Source organism: Mus caroli, unplaced genomic scaffold (assembly GCF_978045245.1).
Source record: "Mus caroli unplaced genomic scaffold, Mus_caroli_1 scaffold_17, whole genome shotgun sequence".
NCBI classification, from domain to species: domain Eukaryota; kingdom Metazoa; phylum Chordata; class Mammalia; order Rodentia; family Muridae; genus Mus; species Mus caroli.
In genome coordinates this window covers 28838300-28853968 of record NW_028227272.1, presented here as the reverse complement: position 1 = coordinate 28853968, position 15669 = coordinate 28838300, and the positions used below count along the sequence as shown (strand labels likewise).

The following is a 15669-nucleotide window of genomic DNA, read 5'->3' as shown; positions in this document are numbered from 1 at the left end:
ACATGAAACTCCCAGACAAAATAACCCACTTGGGATGAAGTCTTCCAAGATGTGTTTGAAGACACTCATCACTGCCGTGTGACAGTGCGAAATCCACATGTATTCAGCAGCCACGGAGCAACTTACTTCTCGGCTCTGTGTAAGTCTAGGCATGGTAATCTGCACAGACACTGATTTACAGCTTATACCAGTGTGCCTTGCTGAGCAGTGGCTAAACAGCGAGGCAGCATAGAATTACCAGAAAGATACATATTTGGAGAGGGGCCGTTCTGAACTCCACATCACCACCTTCCAGCCACATCGTATCAGGTAATTCCATTTTAAGCCTTAGGGTGGGTTAGTGAGGCTTGGTTCTTTCTTCAAAATTGTTGTAAAATTCTAACATAATACAGCAATTAGTAGTTACACGATTAATATTCAGGCAAGAATCTAGAAATCATTACAGATATATTTTCTTAAAAAAATCTCTTAAAGATATCTGGAAGAAATCCAACACAACTTTCCATGTGCGAATGGCACCTTTCCCGCTCGCTCAGTGTGTGGCACCGGCCACATGTCAGAGTGGCTAGGCTGGGCTTCACTTCTGCAGGTGAGGTGGTTTATGGAACTCACAGCATCTCTTTTTCTTCCTGAGTTTGTTTTTCAGCAATTTACGGCATTTAGTGTAAGAACTACGTACACTGCTCATGACTTAGTAAATCTAACTTGTTATGTAATGCGGTGAACCATCCCAATAAGTGACAGCTTGTTAAAAACAGAAACCTCCAAGATTCAAGACACATTTAACATAGGATTTTACAATGAAGTTTATTAGCTGTTCTCCTCTTTCTCATAAATGGAATGAATAATTCTTTACAACCCAGTACTCATTTAGGAAATTTTAAAGAGTTGCCAAAATCACGTATCGAATAAACAGTTCCAAAGAGCAAAGGGAAGCCAGATGATATTAATAATGGACTAGAGAAAGTGACTTCCGAAGGCACCTGCCGCTCACTAACCTTCCTCAAGTCGTTTACTGCAACACCCGTGCAATTCTAGATCAGCGCAGCCACGCAAGATGAAGTGTCTCGGGGAATCTCAAAAACGGAGTTTGTCTGTCTATTAATAAAATGAGGAGAACTAGGAGGAAAGGCAGAGGACCGAAATCAAACTCCAGGACAAGAACACAACACTGACAGGAAGCCTAGGAACCTTCTGGAACTTCTGTAGGAAAGAGGAGAACAGGCTTGGCGCCTACTCACAACCTAATCTCTTAGAGGTTTCTCCTCACCGCCACTGGACGCTTGTCTTCAGTTCACATGATTAAGGACGGTAAGTCTCATCAATTAATATTTAATTTAAAAACGAAACAAAAAGTTAGAAGTAGGTGGCAAAAGAAAAATATATTTTAAATATATATATATATGTTTGTGTGTGCAACTATGTAAAGAAAATAATTCCCATAGTTACAGAGTTTAGTTAAAGAAAGTTTTATATATATTTATATATATTTTATTATAACAAAATAGGCAGTTATTGTGGGTAAAATAGTCATTAAAATCTGACCCCTCCCTAAGCATACATTAAAATTTTAGGCTATGAATTGGACTCCTTCCCACTGCCATGATTGCTACAAGTCCACCGAAACCCTTTCTTGTCTGCAGTTCTGTGTGTAAAGTGAGTTCTCTGAGCCCGACAGAGCCGTAAGCACAGTGTACGGACAAGGCTGAGAGCCACTCACTCCCCACAGTGCTGCACACCTCCATGGTTAGTTCTGGCACGTGTCCCAGGGGAGGGCACACAATAAAGACCTGCCACGAATAACAAACAACTCCTGAAATTATGAGTTAACTCAGACATTAATTCTGAAATAAATCCCTATTTTTCTTATTTGTTTTTAATGAAATCATTACTTTAATAGCAGAAGTCAATTGAGGAAAGAACTTGAGAGCTAATACACTGGCCAAACCATGCTATTAGAGTGAAGCGTGCACAGTTGCTCAAGGTCCACTAAATCACTGATTAAAACCACTTTTCTTTCATTTGTACTGAAATTGGAAAAGAATGTATATAAAGCTTTTCTGAAAATCTCTTAAAGTTAACTTTCCCTTAAACATTAAGGAATTTTACAATTTTGCATCTCCCCAAACCCTAGATAGCTGGTCAGGCCATTCATCCTCAGTTCTGAAAAGTGGCCGGAAACCAAGAGTGACACAGAATAGTACAGATGATGCAACAGGAAGGGACACAGATGTCAAAAAACGGGCACAACTGCTGACCATGAGGAGGGGATCTGTGTCAGTGTGGAGGACACCGAAGACAGACTCCACAACAGGGCAAGAGATGAGACCATGGAAAAAAGAAAGAGCAACATCCGTCTTCATAGCTTTTCTTTCGCTGGGACCCAGATGTAAGGCCCAGACTGTTCTTCGATGATCTGTTTCACGTGGTTGTAAATGTCCTCCAGCGTATCTCCCTGTACAATAGCTGCAAGGACAGAAAGACAGCACAGCACATTAGTTGTCCTCCTTTGCCATCAGCGTTTCTGCTGAGGTGGAAGATGGCAGTGCACTTCTTGTTTACAACAACTGTCATTTAGTTAGTTTTAGTATTTGTACAAAACACACAACAACGGACCACAAGTGAGACGCACACTGCCTCTATCCTTTGTTTAGTGCACTGATCATTGAGCTCGAATTAGCTCTCCCACTTGCCTGCTCACTCACTCTTCTGAGGGTGTGGGGGACTGAGGAGGCTAACTATATGCTCTATGTCTGATTTCGGCCCCTCAGTTGTTAAGTTTTATTATTTTAATACAAAATATTTATTTCCTTTTGTGGGAACTACAGAGTTCCCACAAAACTTCTGTGGCGGCGGCAAGATAGACCCCGTGGAAAGCCAGCAGAGTCTGCACTCTGCCGAAGTCTGAAGTGTGTCATGTAGATGACGACACACTTCATGCCACTTCTCTGACATGCCTGCCCCAAACTAACCCAAAGCTAACTCAATCTGTATCTTAGTGTTAGACACTATGAAAATCAACATTAGAAGGCTTATTTCCTGCTGAAATAATGTGTAAATAAAAAATGATAGATAACACAGCATGTGTCATGATGCATATTTGTAATTTTACAACTTGAAAGGCAGAGGCAGGATTATAAATTCTAGGTCAGCCTGGGCTACACAGAGAGATCCTTTTTCAAAAAACACAACAAACAACAACAAGAAATGGTAACAATGACTAAGAACTAATTATTTAGATAGAGTCTCTAGATCTGTAAGGATCAAGGGTTAGTTAATACAACTAAAAAGGCTTCAGCATGGAGCCAGGAGGTGGCACTCAGGAGACCCAGGCAGGTCTGTAAACTCCTGAGGCTGAGAAGCAAGTGTAAGAGGGTATGAGGAAATCACCATGTTTCCTGCCGCCTGAGACGTCTGGGCTAAGGATACTGTATGGAGGAACATTTATGCATAAAAAAGAGCTTCTATGCAGCTAAAAATGTTTGAGTAATCAAGTTTTAAGTTTTATAATGTTTATGAGTATCAGTTCTGTCAAAGTTCACATTATGAGCTACATATAGGTGTCCTTTAATATCTGTGAAAACAGACATTGGCAAACGCCAGTTTCTGTGATTGGGTCACAGCGCTTAACAGGGCAGGCCCATAGTGGGCCCATAGTGGCAAGCAGTGAATTCTTCTGAGGAAGGACAGCTGCTGAAGTGCACTGGGGAACACACTTTGCTTACTACAACAGTCATGGTTCTCCCTGGGTTGGAAGAATGGAGGCCAAGCCCAAGATACCTTAGCCATAACTGTGACAACCAACACCACCAAATACCACTAAATACTAAGATACCTTAGCCATCACTGTGACAACTAACACCACTAAATGAATGGTCCACACTGCTGCCACAGTGCTGCATGACAGAGAATCAATGCCACTTCGCTGACATGCCTGACAAACTAACCCAAAGCTAAGGAGATTCCACAAGAGAGCTGGCCTTTATTCTTAAAGAATGTCAAGGTGAGTAACTGGGCATGGTGGTGCATGCCTTTAATCTCAGCACTTGAGAGGCAGAAGCACGGGGATCCCTGTGAGTCTGAGGTCAGCCTGGTCTAAGAGTTCCAGGACAGCCAGAGCTACACAGAGAAACCCTCTCTGGAAGCCCCTCCCCACCAAAAAAAAAAAAAAAAGTCAAGGTTGCCAATGACTGACTAGTAAGTAAGGGCTCAGGGATGGGTCTAGATCAGTGACATGTCCAGTGCAACATGTGTTCCTAGAGTGGATCCTGCCAGTATTTTCTTTTTTCTCTTTTTTGTCATCTAACAGGTGCCACTCCTGGAGAAAGCCTGGATGGAAGGGTGACATTACCCGTGTTACATTTCCTGAGTTGGATCAGCAGTACTCTCACCATGGGAAGATATGAACAAACACTCAAATATCCTCTATAAAGGACTTTTTGAAACACGGAAATATTTAGAAGTAAAGGGCATCTGTTTGTAACTTACTCTCAGTTGCTCTAGAGATAAAATGTTACCATCTGAGAAATCCAGGTAAAAGGCATGCCTCCTGCCCACACAAGGCTTCTCTGTGTAGCCCTGGCTGTCTGAAACTCACTCTGTAGAGGCTGGCCTTGTAGATCTGCATGCCTCTGCCTCTCTAGTGCTGGGATTAAAGGTGTGAGCCATTCTGTTCTTTGTTAATATTCTTGTGGTTTCCTTCTAAGTGTGGGAAAAAAAAAAAAAAAAGATGCCCTTCCCCGCTTCAGCATATGGCTATGTCTTACTGGAGCTCATGTGATCATTACTTTACATATATTTTTAAAAAGATTTATTTATCATTATTTGTAAGTACACTGTAGTTGTCTTCAGACACACCAGAAGAGCGTCAGATCTCATTATAGATGGTTGTGAGCCACCATGTGGGTGCTGGGATTTGAACTCAGGACCTCCGGAAGAGCAGTTGGTACTCTTAACTGCTGAGCCATCTCTCCAGCCCCATGATCATTATTTTAAATGAGGTCAGGCATAGTGTGTATATATGGTCCCAGCTACTTGGGTAGCAAATATAGAGGGGTCACTTGAGTCCAGGAGTTCAGGGCCACCGTGGCACACAGAGCCTATCTCTTTTACACATGAATAAGCTGTTATTACAGCGGTGGGCTGTTGTTGCCAGAATGAGGCTGTTGGTCACTTAGTTTCTCCAGTTAGCTCTCTGTGTGCTTGTCACCCTACTGTAGGTCACCCTTCTCATCTAAGAATTCCCAGTCCTCCCAGCTGCTGGCTAAATAATTGTTGCTTATTCCCAGTCTACAGAAAACACACGGAGAGGTCTAAGCCAACAATCTCACTTCTGGGTATAGATCCAAATGGAAAGGAGTCAGTGCGTCAGCGAAACATCTGCAATTCTCTGTTAACCTCATTATTCACAATAGACAGAGCAATGAAAACTTCCTAATTGCTTGCCAACAGAGAAAATAAGGGATATCTAAATATCTATAATGAGAACATTATCCAGCCATAAGAAGGAATTTGGTCATTTCTGACAACATGAATACATATACAAGATCTTAAGCTACATTAAACCAGACACATAAAAATAAATCTGACGATTCACTAAGGGATCTTGCAGCTATGGATGCTTTGGACAAAGTTCTAAAGCCTAAAACTAAAAGGGCTAAGAGATTCCTTGAGAAGAGAGAACCGAAACTCACTGAGAACATTAAGAATGCCATGCTGATTAAAGGCGGAAATGCAAATGCAACCGTGACACAAGTACTCAGAGACATGTATGCACTGAAGAAACCATATGGAGTTCTATATAAAAAGAAAAATATTACAAGACCATTTGAGGATCAGACGTCACTGGAGTTCTTTTCAAAGAAGTCAGACTGCTCTTTATTCATGTTTGGCTCCCATAACAAGAAGAGGCCGAATAACCTAGTAATAGGTCGTATGTATGACTACCATGTGCTGGATATGATTGAATTAGGTATTGAGAAATTTGTGTCTCTAAAAGATATTAAGACTAGCAAGTGCCCCGAGGGGACAAAACCGATGTTGATATTTGCTGGTGATGATTTTGATGTAACAGAAGACTACAGAAGATTAAAGTCTTCTTATTGATTTCTTCAGAGGCCCCACCGTATCGAACGTCCGGCTGGCTGGATTAGAGTATGTTCTGCACTTCACTGCACTGAATGGGAAAGTTTACTTCCGAAGCTATAAGCTGCTGTTGAAGAAATCTGGGTGCAGAACACCACGTATCGAGCTAGAAGAGATGGGACCATCACTGGACCTGGTCATGAGGAGGACACACCTAGCATCAGATGACCTTTATAAACTGTCCATGAAAGTGCCCAAGGCTCTCAAGCCAAAGAAGAGAAAGAATATCTCTCAGGATACTTTTGGCACAACATTTGGAAGGATTCATATGCAGAAGCAAGACTTAAGCAAACTACAAACGAGGAAAATGAAGGGGTTGAAGAAGCGACCTGCAGAGAATGGAGTAGAAGACCAGGGGAAAAAATCAAAGAGAATTAAGAAAAATTAGTAGAACCTAACTGACTACGAGCACTTTCTTATGGTTGTTTACTAAAGAGAATTGTTCTACTTGAGGCTGTTCGGTTTCCTGATAAGAATTTGTTGCTTATTTGGATAGAATGAGGGTGTAACAAAATTTCACACTATAGCCCAGGCTGGCCTCAGCCTCCCACGTGCTGTGATTACAGGCTGGTACCACCATATACAGCATATTGTATGTGTCTATAACATTATTTATTACCTAAACGTTTTTTAAAAAATTAAAAAAATTAAAAAAAAAAAAAATAAATCTGACGTGGCTTCATTTCCCTGTAGACTCTAAACTGAACTCTGAGAGGCAGGGAGCACAGTGATGGCTCCCAGAGACTGGGGGAGGGGAGTAGAACAGGATAAGGAAATGGTGGTCAAAGGACAGACATTTCGTTTTTTAGGGGGAAATGTGCTATGGCCACAGCTCAGTGACAGTGCTTGCTTAGTGTGTGCAAAGACTAATATTCCAGCATTGGAAAACCCAAGACCCTAAAGGGACAAATTCTGGTCATCTAATGTACAGATGGTAATGACATTAACAAAAGTATATATCAAGTGACCTCACCAACAGCCACACACACAGCCACACAGCAGGCAGGACCTGTGGCCACAGATGGACTACTATGACTGCAGTAAGCAATTCACAGTATACAGCCCACTGTGTACTCTGAATGCCTCGGGAATCAGTCAGTTCTATCCTAGCGAGCCTGGAAAGAATGGGAAGAATTTATAAAGGGTAAGAGAAGGTCAGAGCCTTCAATGAAGCAGTGAAATCAAACCTATTTCTCTCTGGTCAGGTATTATTCCCATGCACACAACCCTAGGTGCACTGCATTCTAAGATTGCCCATTACCAGCAAGGCTAACCTTTGAGTTTCCTATAGGACAAAACCACAGATTTTACATGTTTGTTTTGGAAACTACAGTACTAGTTCCTCCTAGCAGACGAGGCCACAGCAGGCCTCCCTCCCGCAGGCCCTCCCAGGCTCCCACCTGTGAAGTGCTCAGTGAACTCCTGCTCCAGCTTCATGGCTCTCTCAAATGTTTTTCTGGCCTGCTCTTCTGTTAGGCGCTTGTTCATTTCCCTATGCAAATACATTTAGAAATTGGTGATTACCATATTGCAATATTCTTTGGAAAAAGATGACAGAGGACGTATAAGGTATAAAATAATGAGTAGTTCAAGTCTGCGCAAACTATAGCTGTCACTGGGAACAGATGCAGTCACTAGGCCTGCTGCCTGACTCTTCAATGACAACAGGACTGTGGCACTTTCTACACTAGCTTAGTTTCCCTGTGCACTTCATATTAAGATGTGCTTCACAGACCTATATCCCAATTAAAAACCAATCAGAAAGTATACTGGGGAAACACTGAAATGACCTAGTTTCCTCATCAGTGAAGTGGAGTGGGATGAGAGAGAGGAACAAGGAGGAAGACTTAGATTAAAAGCTTAACTTTCTCTCATGAGGAAACTTAGCTAGAACTAGGTGGCTAGAGGAAAAAACCTGCAAACAGATAAAACACAAGAAAGGACATCTGACACATCTTAAAAAGTATTGTTGGCTAGAGCCATATCCTCAGTGGGGACGTTTTAATTCAGCAATTACTATTATAACATATGAAGTGATACATGCGGCATTTATTTCACAGACATCTAGGTGTGTGTGAAGCAAGCCAATCATAAGCTTAGTCTTAGTCTTCCTGCAGCTGGATGATGGGTTTGTGGGAAGAAGTCTGTTTCCAACTTGTGAGAGCAAGCTCTCCCTACTTCTGTATTCTGCCTGGCTATGGCACAGTGCCTTCTCAACCCTCAGGGTTCCTGAGCACTGCTTGTAGGGTAGCTCTAGTGGCAATGAACTGCTTTTGTCAATCTGAGGACACTTTCATTTCCTTTGACATTTATTATTATTCTGTGTGTGCATGGTACGTGGGCAAACGCACCAGTGTTCAGTGGAGGACAGAGGACAACTGTGTGCAGTTGCTTCTTTCTCCTCCTTCTCATGGGCTCCATGCCAGCAGGCTTATGCAGTGGGCTTCTTCTCTTCATCCTCACTGGGCATAGGGTGCTGGATTCACAGGCTCCATTTCTTCAGTGCCTTTAATGTACCAATCATGCCTTCTGACCCCCAAAGTTTCTGATGAGGATTCTGCTGATCATCTTCCTGGAAGATCTCTTGTATGTGAGATTAGTCACTGCTCATACTGTGTACACCACTATCTTCCAACAGTCTGACTGTAACATGCCTCAGTCAGGGCACCTCCGTTTCTTAGGCTTGGACTTTACTTAATATCTTTTATTTATGACTTTGAAATAAAACCTGGGAGGTTTCTTCAAATAATCTGTCCCTGCTCCCATTCTGAAATTCATATGTTGACCTACTCAGTGCCATCTCCCAGTTCCTTGAAAGCTCTGTTCATTTTTCTCCAATGTTCCTCAGATGTGATGATTTCCACTGTCCTATCTTTAAGTGTGATGGGTCTTCTGCCTGTTCAAATTTGTCTCTAAATCTCCCTAAATTTATTTCAGTAATTGTTTATTTTTTTTTTTTTTTTTTTTTTTTTCTTTTTTTTTTTGGTTTTTTGAGACAGGGTTTCTCTGTGTAGTCCTGGCTGTCCTGGAACTCACTCTGTAGACCAGGCTGGCCTCGAACTCAGAAATCCGCCTGCCTCTGCCTCCCAAGTGCTGGGATTAAAGGCGTGCGCCACCACGCCCGGCCTAATTGTTTATTTTTATTTTTAATTATGTATCTTTGTGTTGTGGTCTGGGTCTGGGTACTTGAGTGCAGTGTGAGGGGCAGAAGAGGGCATGGGTTCTCTAGAGGAACCTGACTTGGATCCTGTGCTCTTAGGGGTGAGCCATTGCTAGTCCTCCAGACCTTCAAGTTTTCTCTTTATTGATAATTCCAACTTGTTCACATATACTTTTCTTGACTTTGATCTTGCCTTTTAGTTCTTTTATGTATCTTTGAGGTGTTAGAAACATTAAATAACATAAGGACAGAAAGGAGGGAGGAAGAGGGGTCAACAGAGATGAGTATGGACACTGAATATATATGATGTAAACACATGAGAATGTTATATGGAAACCTGTTATTTTTTACTTAAAAACAACAAACCATTCTAAAGTGGTTTTACAGTCTGAAGCGAGTGTGACATCTCATCTGTCCAGGGACTGATTTTTACCGTTGAATGAACCATTCTTTGCTGTTTCTTTGTATACTTTTGTTTGTTTTGTTAAAACTTCACTTTGGATTCTTACGATTCAGCAACTGTAGAGATTTTTGCTGTTTTATTTAAAATTTAATTATTTTTTATTGTAGAGCATTTCTGTGCTGAGGCAGCTTGATATAAGCTGAAGATTTTACTCAGGTATTTTCTGAGACTGTGTCTTTCCATGCTCACATAGGCTATATCTATAAATTCTATCCATACATGTGACACTTTCAAATGTCCTGCACTGGCTACCAAAGTAAAAAAAGGCAAAGTCAAGGAGGTGGGGCAGGTCTGGGGAACGGCACTGGGGCTTGCAAAACCTTGACAATTTCTTTGCAGCATCTTAGAAATTGTACACAAACTGCTTGCTCTGGGCCTAAAAAAATAAATGGGAGTTGACATCATGCTGAGAGCTGAAATTAACCTTTTAAAGCAACCCTAGGAAGCTGTACGGCTTCAAACGACTTTGAAGTTCCAAAATAGGGTGAGCAGATAGATACGTCTTGGCAGTGAAGCCACTGTGTAAGTGGGGTGGTTACGGGTGAGCTCGTTATCTGAAGATGCTCTTTGATGGCAGGCCAGCCTGTGTAACTCCAACACCCTTCCTTTATGCTGGACAAGTGCCCTGCTCTGGACCTTTAGTCTCCCGACAGATTTTTAAATATTACATCTGCCTTATATTCTAGGGAAAAACTCTTGCTTGTGGTCATTATGCAAGCATTTCTTTCCTTTGTTCTTTTCTAGTTAATGTTTTTTGTGGTGTAATTAAAAAAACATGCAAGTGTGGTGACTTACATGTACAGCTTGACACACTGTCACACACCTGTGCACGCAGCACTTAGGTCTAACAGAGCAGCTCCAGTGGTCTGGGACACAGTGCATCCTCATGGCTAGGTTCCATTTGGTTTCTGAAAGCGATGATCAAACCTGAACTGTAGAGTGTGTGTACTTCTGAGATCTTTTATTCAAATTATATGACTCTTATGTGTTTGTACATAGCTGGAGACTGCTCATGACTATTCTTGCAGAATGTTTCATTGTGAAAACGTTGTTATTGATGTATCTGGCTGGTGGTGGTGCCAGCATTTAGGTAGTTTCTAGGTGGTGGCTATTTGAACAGCACTTTTGCTGTCAAGAAAGTAAGCTAAATATAAGCAAGCATTTGTTGTATCTAGGACAGGAGCGTTCTGGGCTAATCATAAATTTTGCATGTGTCAATCTTTTGAGGCTACTGTAAAATAAGCAATGTAGATTCGCCAAGTTACACTTGAAGACTGAGTTGTTTCAGACGCTCTGGATGCCTATCTAAGACGTGCTGCCTTTTTCCACTTTCACTCTTCTGATGTGCAGTTAGTCACATCATGGCATTATGGCTTTCAGTTGTTTAAAACCAGTGCCATACTGAGAGTGTGCTCTGTCCAAGACCTAATTTCTACTGGGTCACAAGTGTCAAACTATAATGATCACTGATGTATACTGATCAGCCTTTTCCATTCTGGGGTTAACATGAAAATGCTGGACTTTGTTTCTTGGTCATTCTTACTGTGTATCGTATTTTCAGACCATCTTCCCACTGATCCCCGTTCTATGCTGATTTGATAGTACGTTGATTGCTCTTCTGGCTTCTCTGAATTTATGGTTGACTTCCAACTTCTCTCCTTGTTTATGCTTTTCTGACTCTGTGGTCGCAGCAGGCCTCCTGAGCTCCCCAGCCCTGAGACGTCTGCCAGCTTTTATGCGTACTTCCAAACCTTTATTTATTCTCTGTGATTTTTAAAGCCTACTCAGAAGTATAACGCTCACTTTCTAATATGTAACCATCTGAATCATATTTTTATTGTTAATCTCCAGTTTAATCTTGCTGTGGTCAGAGGATATTTGTTTTCAGTTATTTGAAAATTGTACTCCAGCCGCCAGTTTGGTCACTGTCACGTGTTTGAAATCAGTATGTATTCTGCATATGCTGAGAACAGTACTTAGTGGGTTTCAGGGTTTTAATGAACAGGGTATTTAGACTCATTGATACTATATTTTTGTTCTACCTGTTGTTTGTATTTGCACTTTCTTTTCTTTTTTACTTAATTTTACTAAGAAAAACTACATTCATATATGCAAATGTATGTGTGTGTGCATACGCACGCACGGGTGCAGGAACCAGCTTGCAGGAGTCCTCTTTTGCTGTGTGGATCCTAGATATTGAACTCAGGTCTTCAGGCTTGGTGGCAGTGGCAAATGCCTTAATGGAGCCATCTTGAATCTTGTCAGCCAGGGAGCCACCATCTGTTTATCTTTTTAATGGTTACTACATAGCCACACTGCTCATTCAATAGTATGATGATGATGATGATGATGGGGAGGGCGATGATGATGTTATAGGATACGTATAAATACTACTATCTTCATTTTATAGATGGAGAGAATGAGGACAAAAAAGTAACTCAAGACTGGCTGATCTGCATTTAAAGGGAACACTCAAAACATTTACACTTACATTATATTTTCCATGGATTTGGGTTTAATAAAAATAGATATTGGATAAAGCTGTGCAATCTGCAACCTCTTTATGGCATTTCCAGACACATCAAGGATACAATGTTTGCCCTAAAATAGAAACAATAAAGAAGACAAATAAGTCTCATATCCCTAGTTTTTAGAGACCAACAACTTTTAAGAGGGTGGAGAGATGGCTCAGCAGTTAGTGTGTAATCCTCTTGCAGAGGATTTGAGTTCACAGCTCCCATGCTGGGTAGCCACCAGCTATTGGTCATTACGGCTTCAGGGGAACCAACACCCTCTTTTGACCCCAATGGGCACCTCTACATACTCAATGTACAGACCCCCCCACATATATTCATATAGGTTAAAATATACAAATAAATCAAAAGGGCACTAATGAAATTTCATTTCATAAAATGGCATGACCAGCAGAAGGTAAAAAGACACATGGAGTGTGGCATGCCTTCTCCTCAGTAAACCTGTAGAGCCTCACGACCGCTATTCTTTAAAATGTACTTTTATTTATGTACATGCCTGTGTGTGTCCAAGGAGAGCAGAAGAGAATACGGGGGCAGCTGTGGGCTCCCTGATGTGGCTCTTTGCTGAGAGCAGTATACACTCTTAAGCACCGAGCCATCTTCTAGGCCCTCAGCACCACTATTCCATGCTTCCAATCCTTACTTTATTCGGGGCTGGAAGATACCATAAACTGCAATTTGGAAAACCCAATTCTGGTTTTATATAACTTTTTTGACAAATCCACTGACACAAAAGGTCATTTATTTTTTATTATAGCTGTGTATTTCCAAGTTACATGGAAAAGTATATAATGAAAATTAAATAAATTTTATTGGAATATTTAAAATCAGGTCCTTGGTTTCATAAATACCTTGCAATTTAAAGACTAGAGTTTATGTTAAGAAATGATACTCATCTGGGCAGTGGTGGCTCACGCCTTTAATTCCAGCATCGGGAGGCAGAGGCAGGCGGATTTTTGAGTTCAAGGCCAGCCTGGTCTTCAGGACCGCCAGGGCTACACAGAGAAACCCTGTCTTAGAAAACCAAAAAAAAAAACAAAAACAAAAACAACAAAAAAAAAGAACCCCCAAAACAAACAAAAAAAAAGATACTCAATTTAATAGGCATGTTTACAGTAAAAATTAATATTGTAAAAGATTCCTATCATACAAAAAGTAAAGAAAATAATGCACTCACAGTATTAAATAATTTGACAATTCTATTTTTTGATGTGCATGTGTGTAGACTAGCTGCCAGTCATTTCCAGGGAGCGTCCTAGGACTGAGATTAGAGGTGCACACCAACACATTCTGCTTTATGGGGTACTAGGGATCAAATGTCAGGTATTCATCTTTATGTGGCCAGACTTTACTGACGGAGCTAGCTCTCTAGCCCTATGTTAGACTAAGGATGTAATTAATACATTAGCTCAATGGAAGTGATGCCTCATTGGAGGAAGCAGCTCATTGGAAATACGACTCTAAAGGGATTTCTGTATTTCTTTTTCCTTTTTTCTTTTTTTTTTTTTTCTTGAGACAGAATTTCTCTGTGTAGCCCTGGCTGTCCTGGAACTCACTCTGTAGACCAGGCTGGCCTCGAATTCAAAAATCCGCCTGCCTCTGCCTCCTGAGTGCTGGGATTAAAGGCGTGTGCCACCATGCCCGGCTTCTGTATATTTCTGCTCTCTCCTCCTCTCTGCTTCTCCGCTATGGACTGAAACCTCTGAGACCATGAGCTAAAATAAATCCTTCCCTGTTTTCCTTCAACCACAGTGACAGAAAACTAACATGCTGCTTCACTCTTTACATATATGTATTAGTTTTATTATAAACGGCAGAAATAATATTCCTTTGGTCTATATTACCCAAAGATAATCACAGTATAATTCTAGCTGGTCATCTAATGCTCCTTACTGAACAAGCAATCAAGAGTTGCTGGCTCAAGTTACCATCCAGGACGTGTATGTTTTCCTGACAATGTCTAACTGGCAGCAGCTGGGCAGCTCAGCCCTTGATGCTAGGTCTTGGTAGTTTACTGTTTTTGTGTTGGGTATGCATATACTGAGCATGTGAATGTAGAGGGCAGAGGCCAAAGTCCAGGGTTTTTGCTCTCTACCTTACTTGTTTTCTGAGACAGGGTTTCTCTGTGTAGTGTTTTCTTATTTCTCATTTTAAAATATTAAGTCATAGATCCTCTGCATGTTGCAAATCAATTCATAGATATTTCACTGTCATTTATTAACTGTAAAGAACTCCAATTCATGGGAATTTCTGATTTTCAATTACTTTGTCTTGGCATTGAATAGTTTACAATATCTCACACTTTATTTAAGGCCACAGCGGCAACTTCTTTGCAAATGCATTTTTCATATACCTGGAGTGCGTGTTTGGAAGAAAGTCCTAGCCGTGAAGTGCTCGGTGGAGGATGTGTTTGCCAGCTGCTGCCCACAGTTCTTTCTGACTGGTGTCTGCAGGCGTAAGAGTTTTTATTTTGATGAACTCCAACCTATCACCTTTTCCTTCTGTGGACGACGCATTCAACGTATCTTTGTCTAAGTTAGGGTCAAGAGTTCTTTTGATAAATTACTTATTTCTATTTTATTTTATGTATGAGTGCCTGCATGTATGTATGTAGCATGTACGTATGTGCACCATGTGTGCCTACTGCCCTTGCGGGTCAGAAGAAGGCATCAGATTCTCTGAAACTGGAGTTACAGGAGGATGTGAGCCGTCAGATGTGCTGGGAACTGAACTCAGGACCTTACAAGAGCAGCCAGCAAACACTCCTAACTGCTGAGCCATCACACAGGCCTCTCCTTCTGCTTTTTCTCAGAAGTGTATAGTTTTAGAATTTAGACCTCTGGCTTATTCTTTGGTTAGATTTGTATATAGCAAGAGTGGAAGCTACTTAATTGTTCTGGCATTGCATGTTCAAATGCTATCTACCATTTCATAGAATTCCTTCTTTTCTCTATATGACCGTGTGTATAGGTCTATTACAGGTTATATATATATCTTTATATATATTTTTTCTTGATTGAGACAGTCTTGATATGTTGAAAGAACTGGCCTTTATTGAGTTCAATCGATCCTGAGTAGTTGAAATTGCATGTGTGTATCACCAATCTAGGCTTATTTCAGAATACTTCAATGTGCAGCCCCTTTGATCTATATGACTCTTTTCATATTGAGATGATGATATTATTATTATTATTATTATTATTATTATTATAGGATCAAAATTAAGCAGTATGAGTCTCTCAACTTTGCTATTTTTATTTTACAAAACTGTCTAGCTATTTGTGATGGTTTTAAATGTCATTGCCAAAACTTGGAATCACCTGAAGGAGGAACCTCAGCTGAGGAAATCAGGTTGGCCTGTGGGCACG

General features: G+C 41.0%; 2 protein-coding genes across 23 annotated transcripts in view; one reads left to right on the top strand and one right to left on the bottom strand.

Annotated features, from left to right (window-relative positions):
- Nucleotides 1–790: 790 nt before the first annotated feature.
- Nucleotides 791–15669, bottom strand: part of Dlg1 (discs large MAGUK scaffold protein 1) — a 201106-nt gene continuing 186227 nt past the window's right edge. For all 22 annotated transcript variants that reach the window (XM_029470482.2, XM_029470484.2, XM_021185184.3 and 19 more), the window contains 3 exons: nt 12259–12368; nt 7545–7636; nt 791–2466 (listed from right to left, as the gene is read on the bottom strand). In XM_029470482.2, coding sequence (XP_029326342.1) covers nt 2360–2466; nt 7545–7636; nt 12259–12368 — 309 coding nt within the window. In that variant the 3' untranslated portion in view covers nt 791–2359. The remainder of the gene's footprint in view (nt 2467–7544; nt 7637–12258; nt 12369–15669) is intronic.
- On the top strand, nt 5567–6748 carry LOC110311708 (ribosome production factor 2 homolog). The gene is given in 2 exon segments (XM_021185191.3): nt 5567–6092; nt 6094–6748. Coding segments are annotated over 2 exon segments (918 nt in total). The 5' UTR covers nt 5567–5613; the 3' UTR covers nt 6533–6748.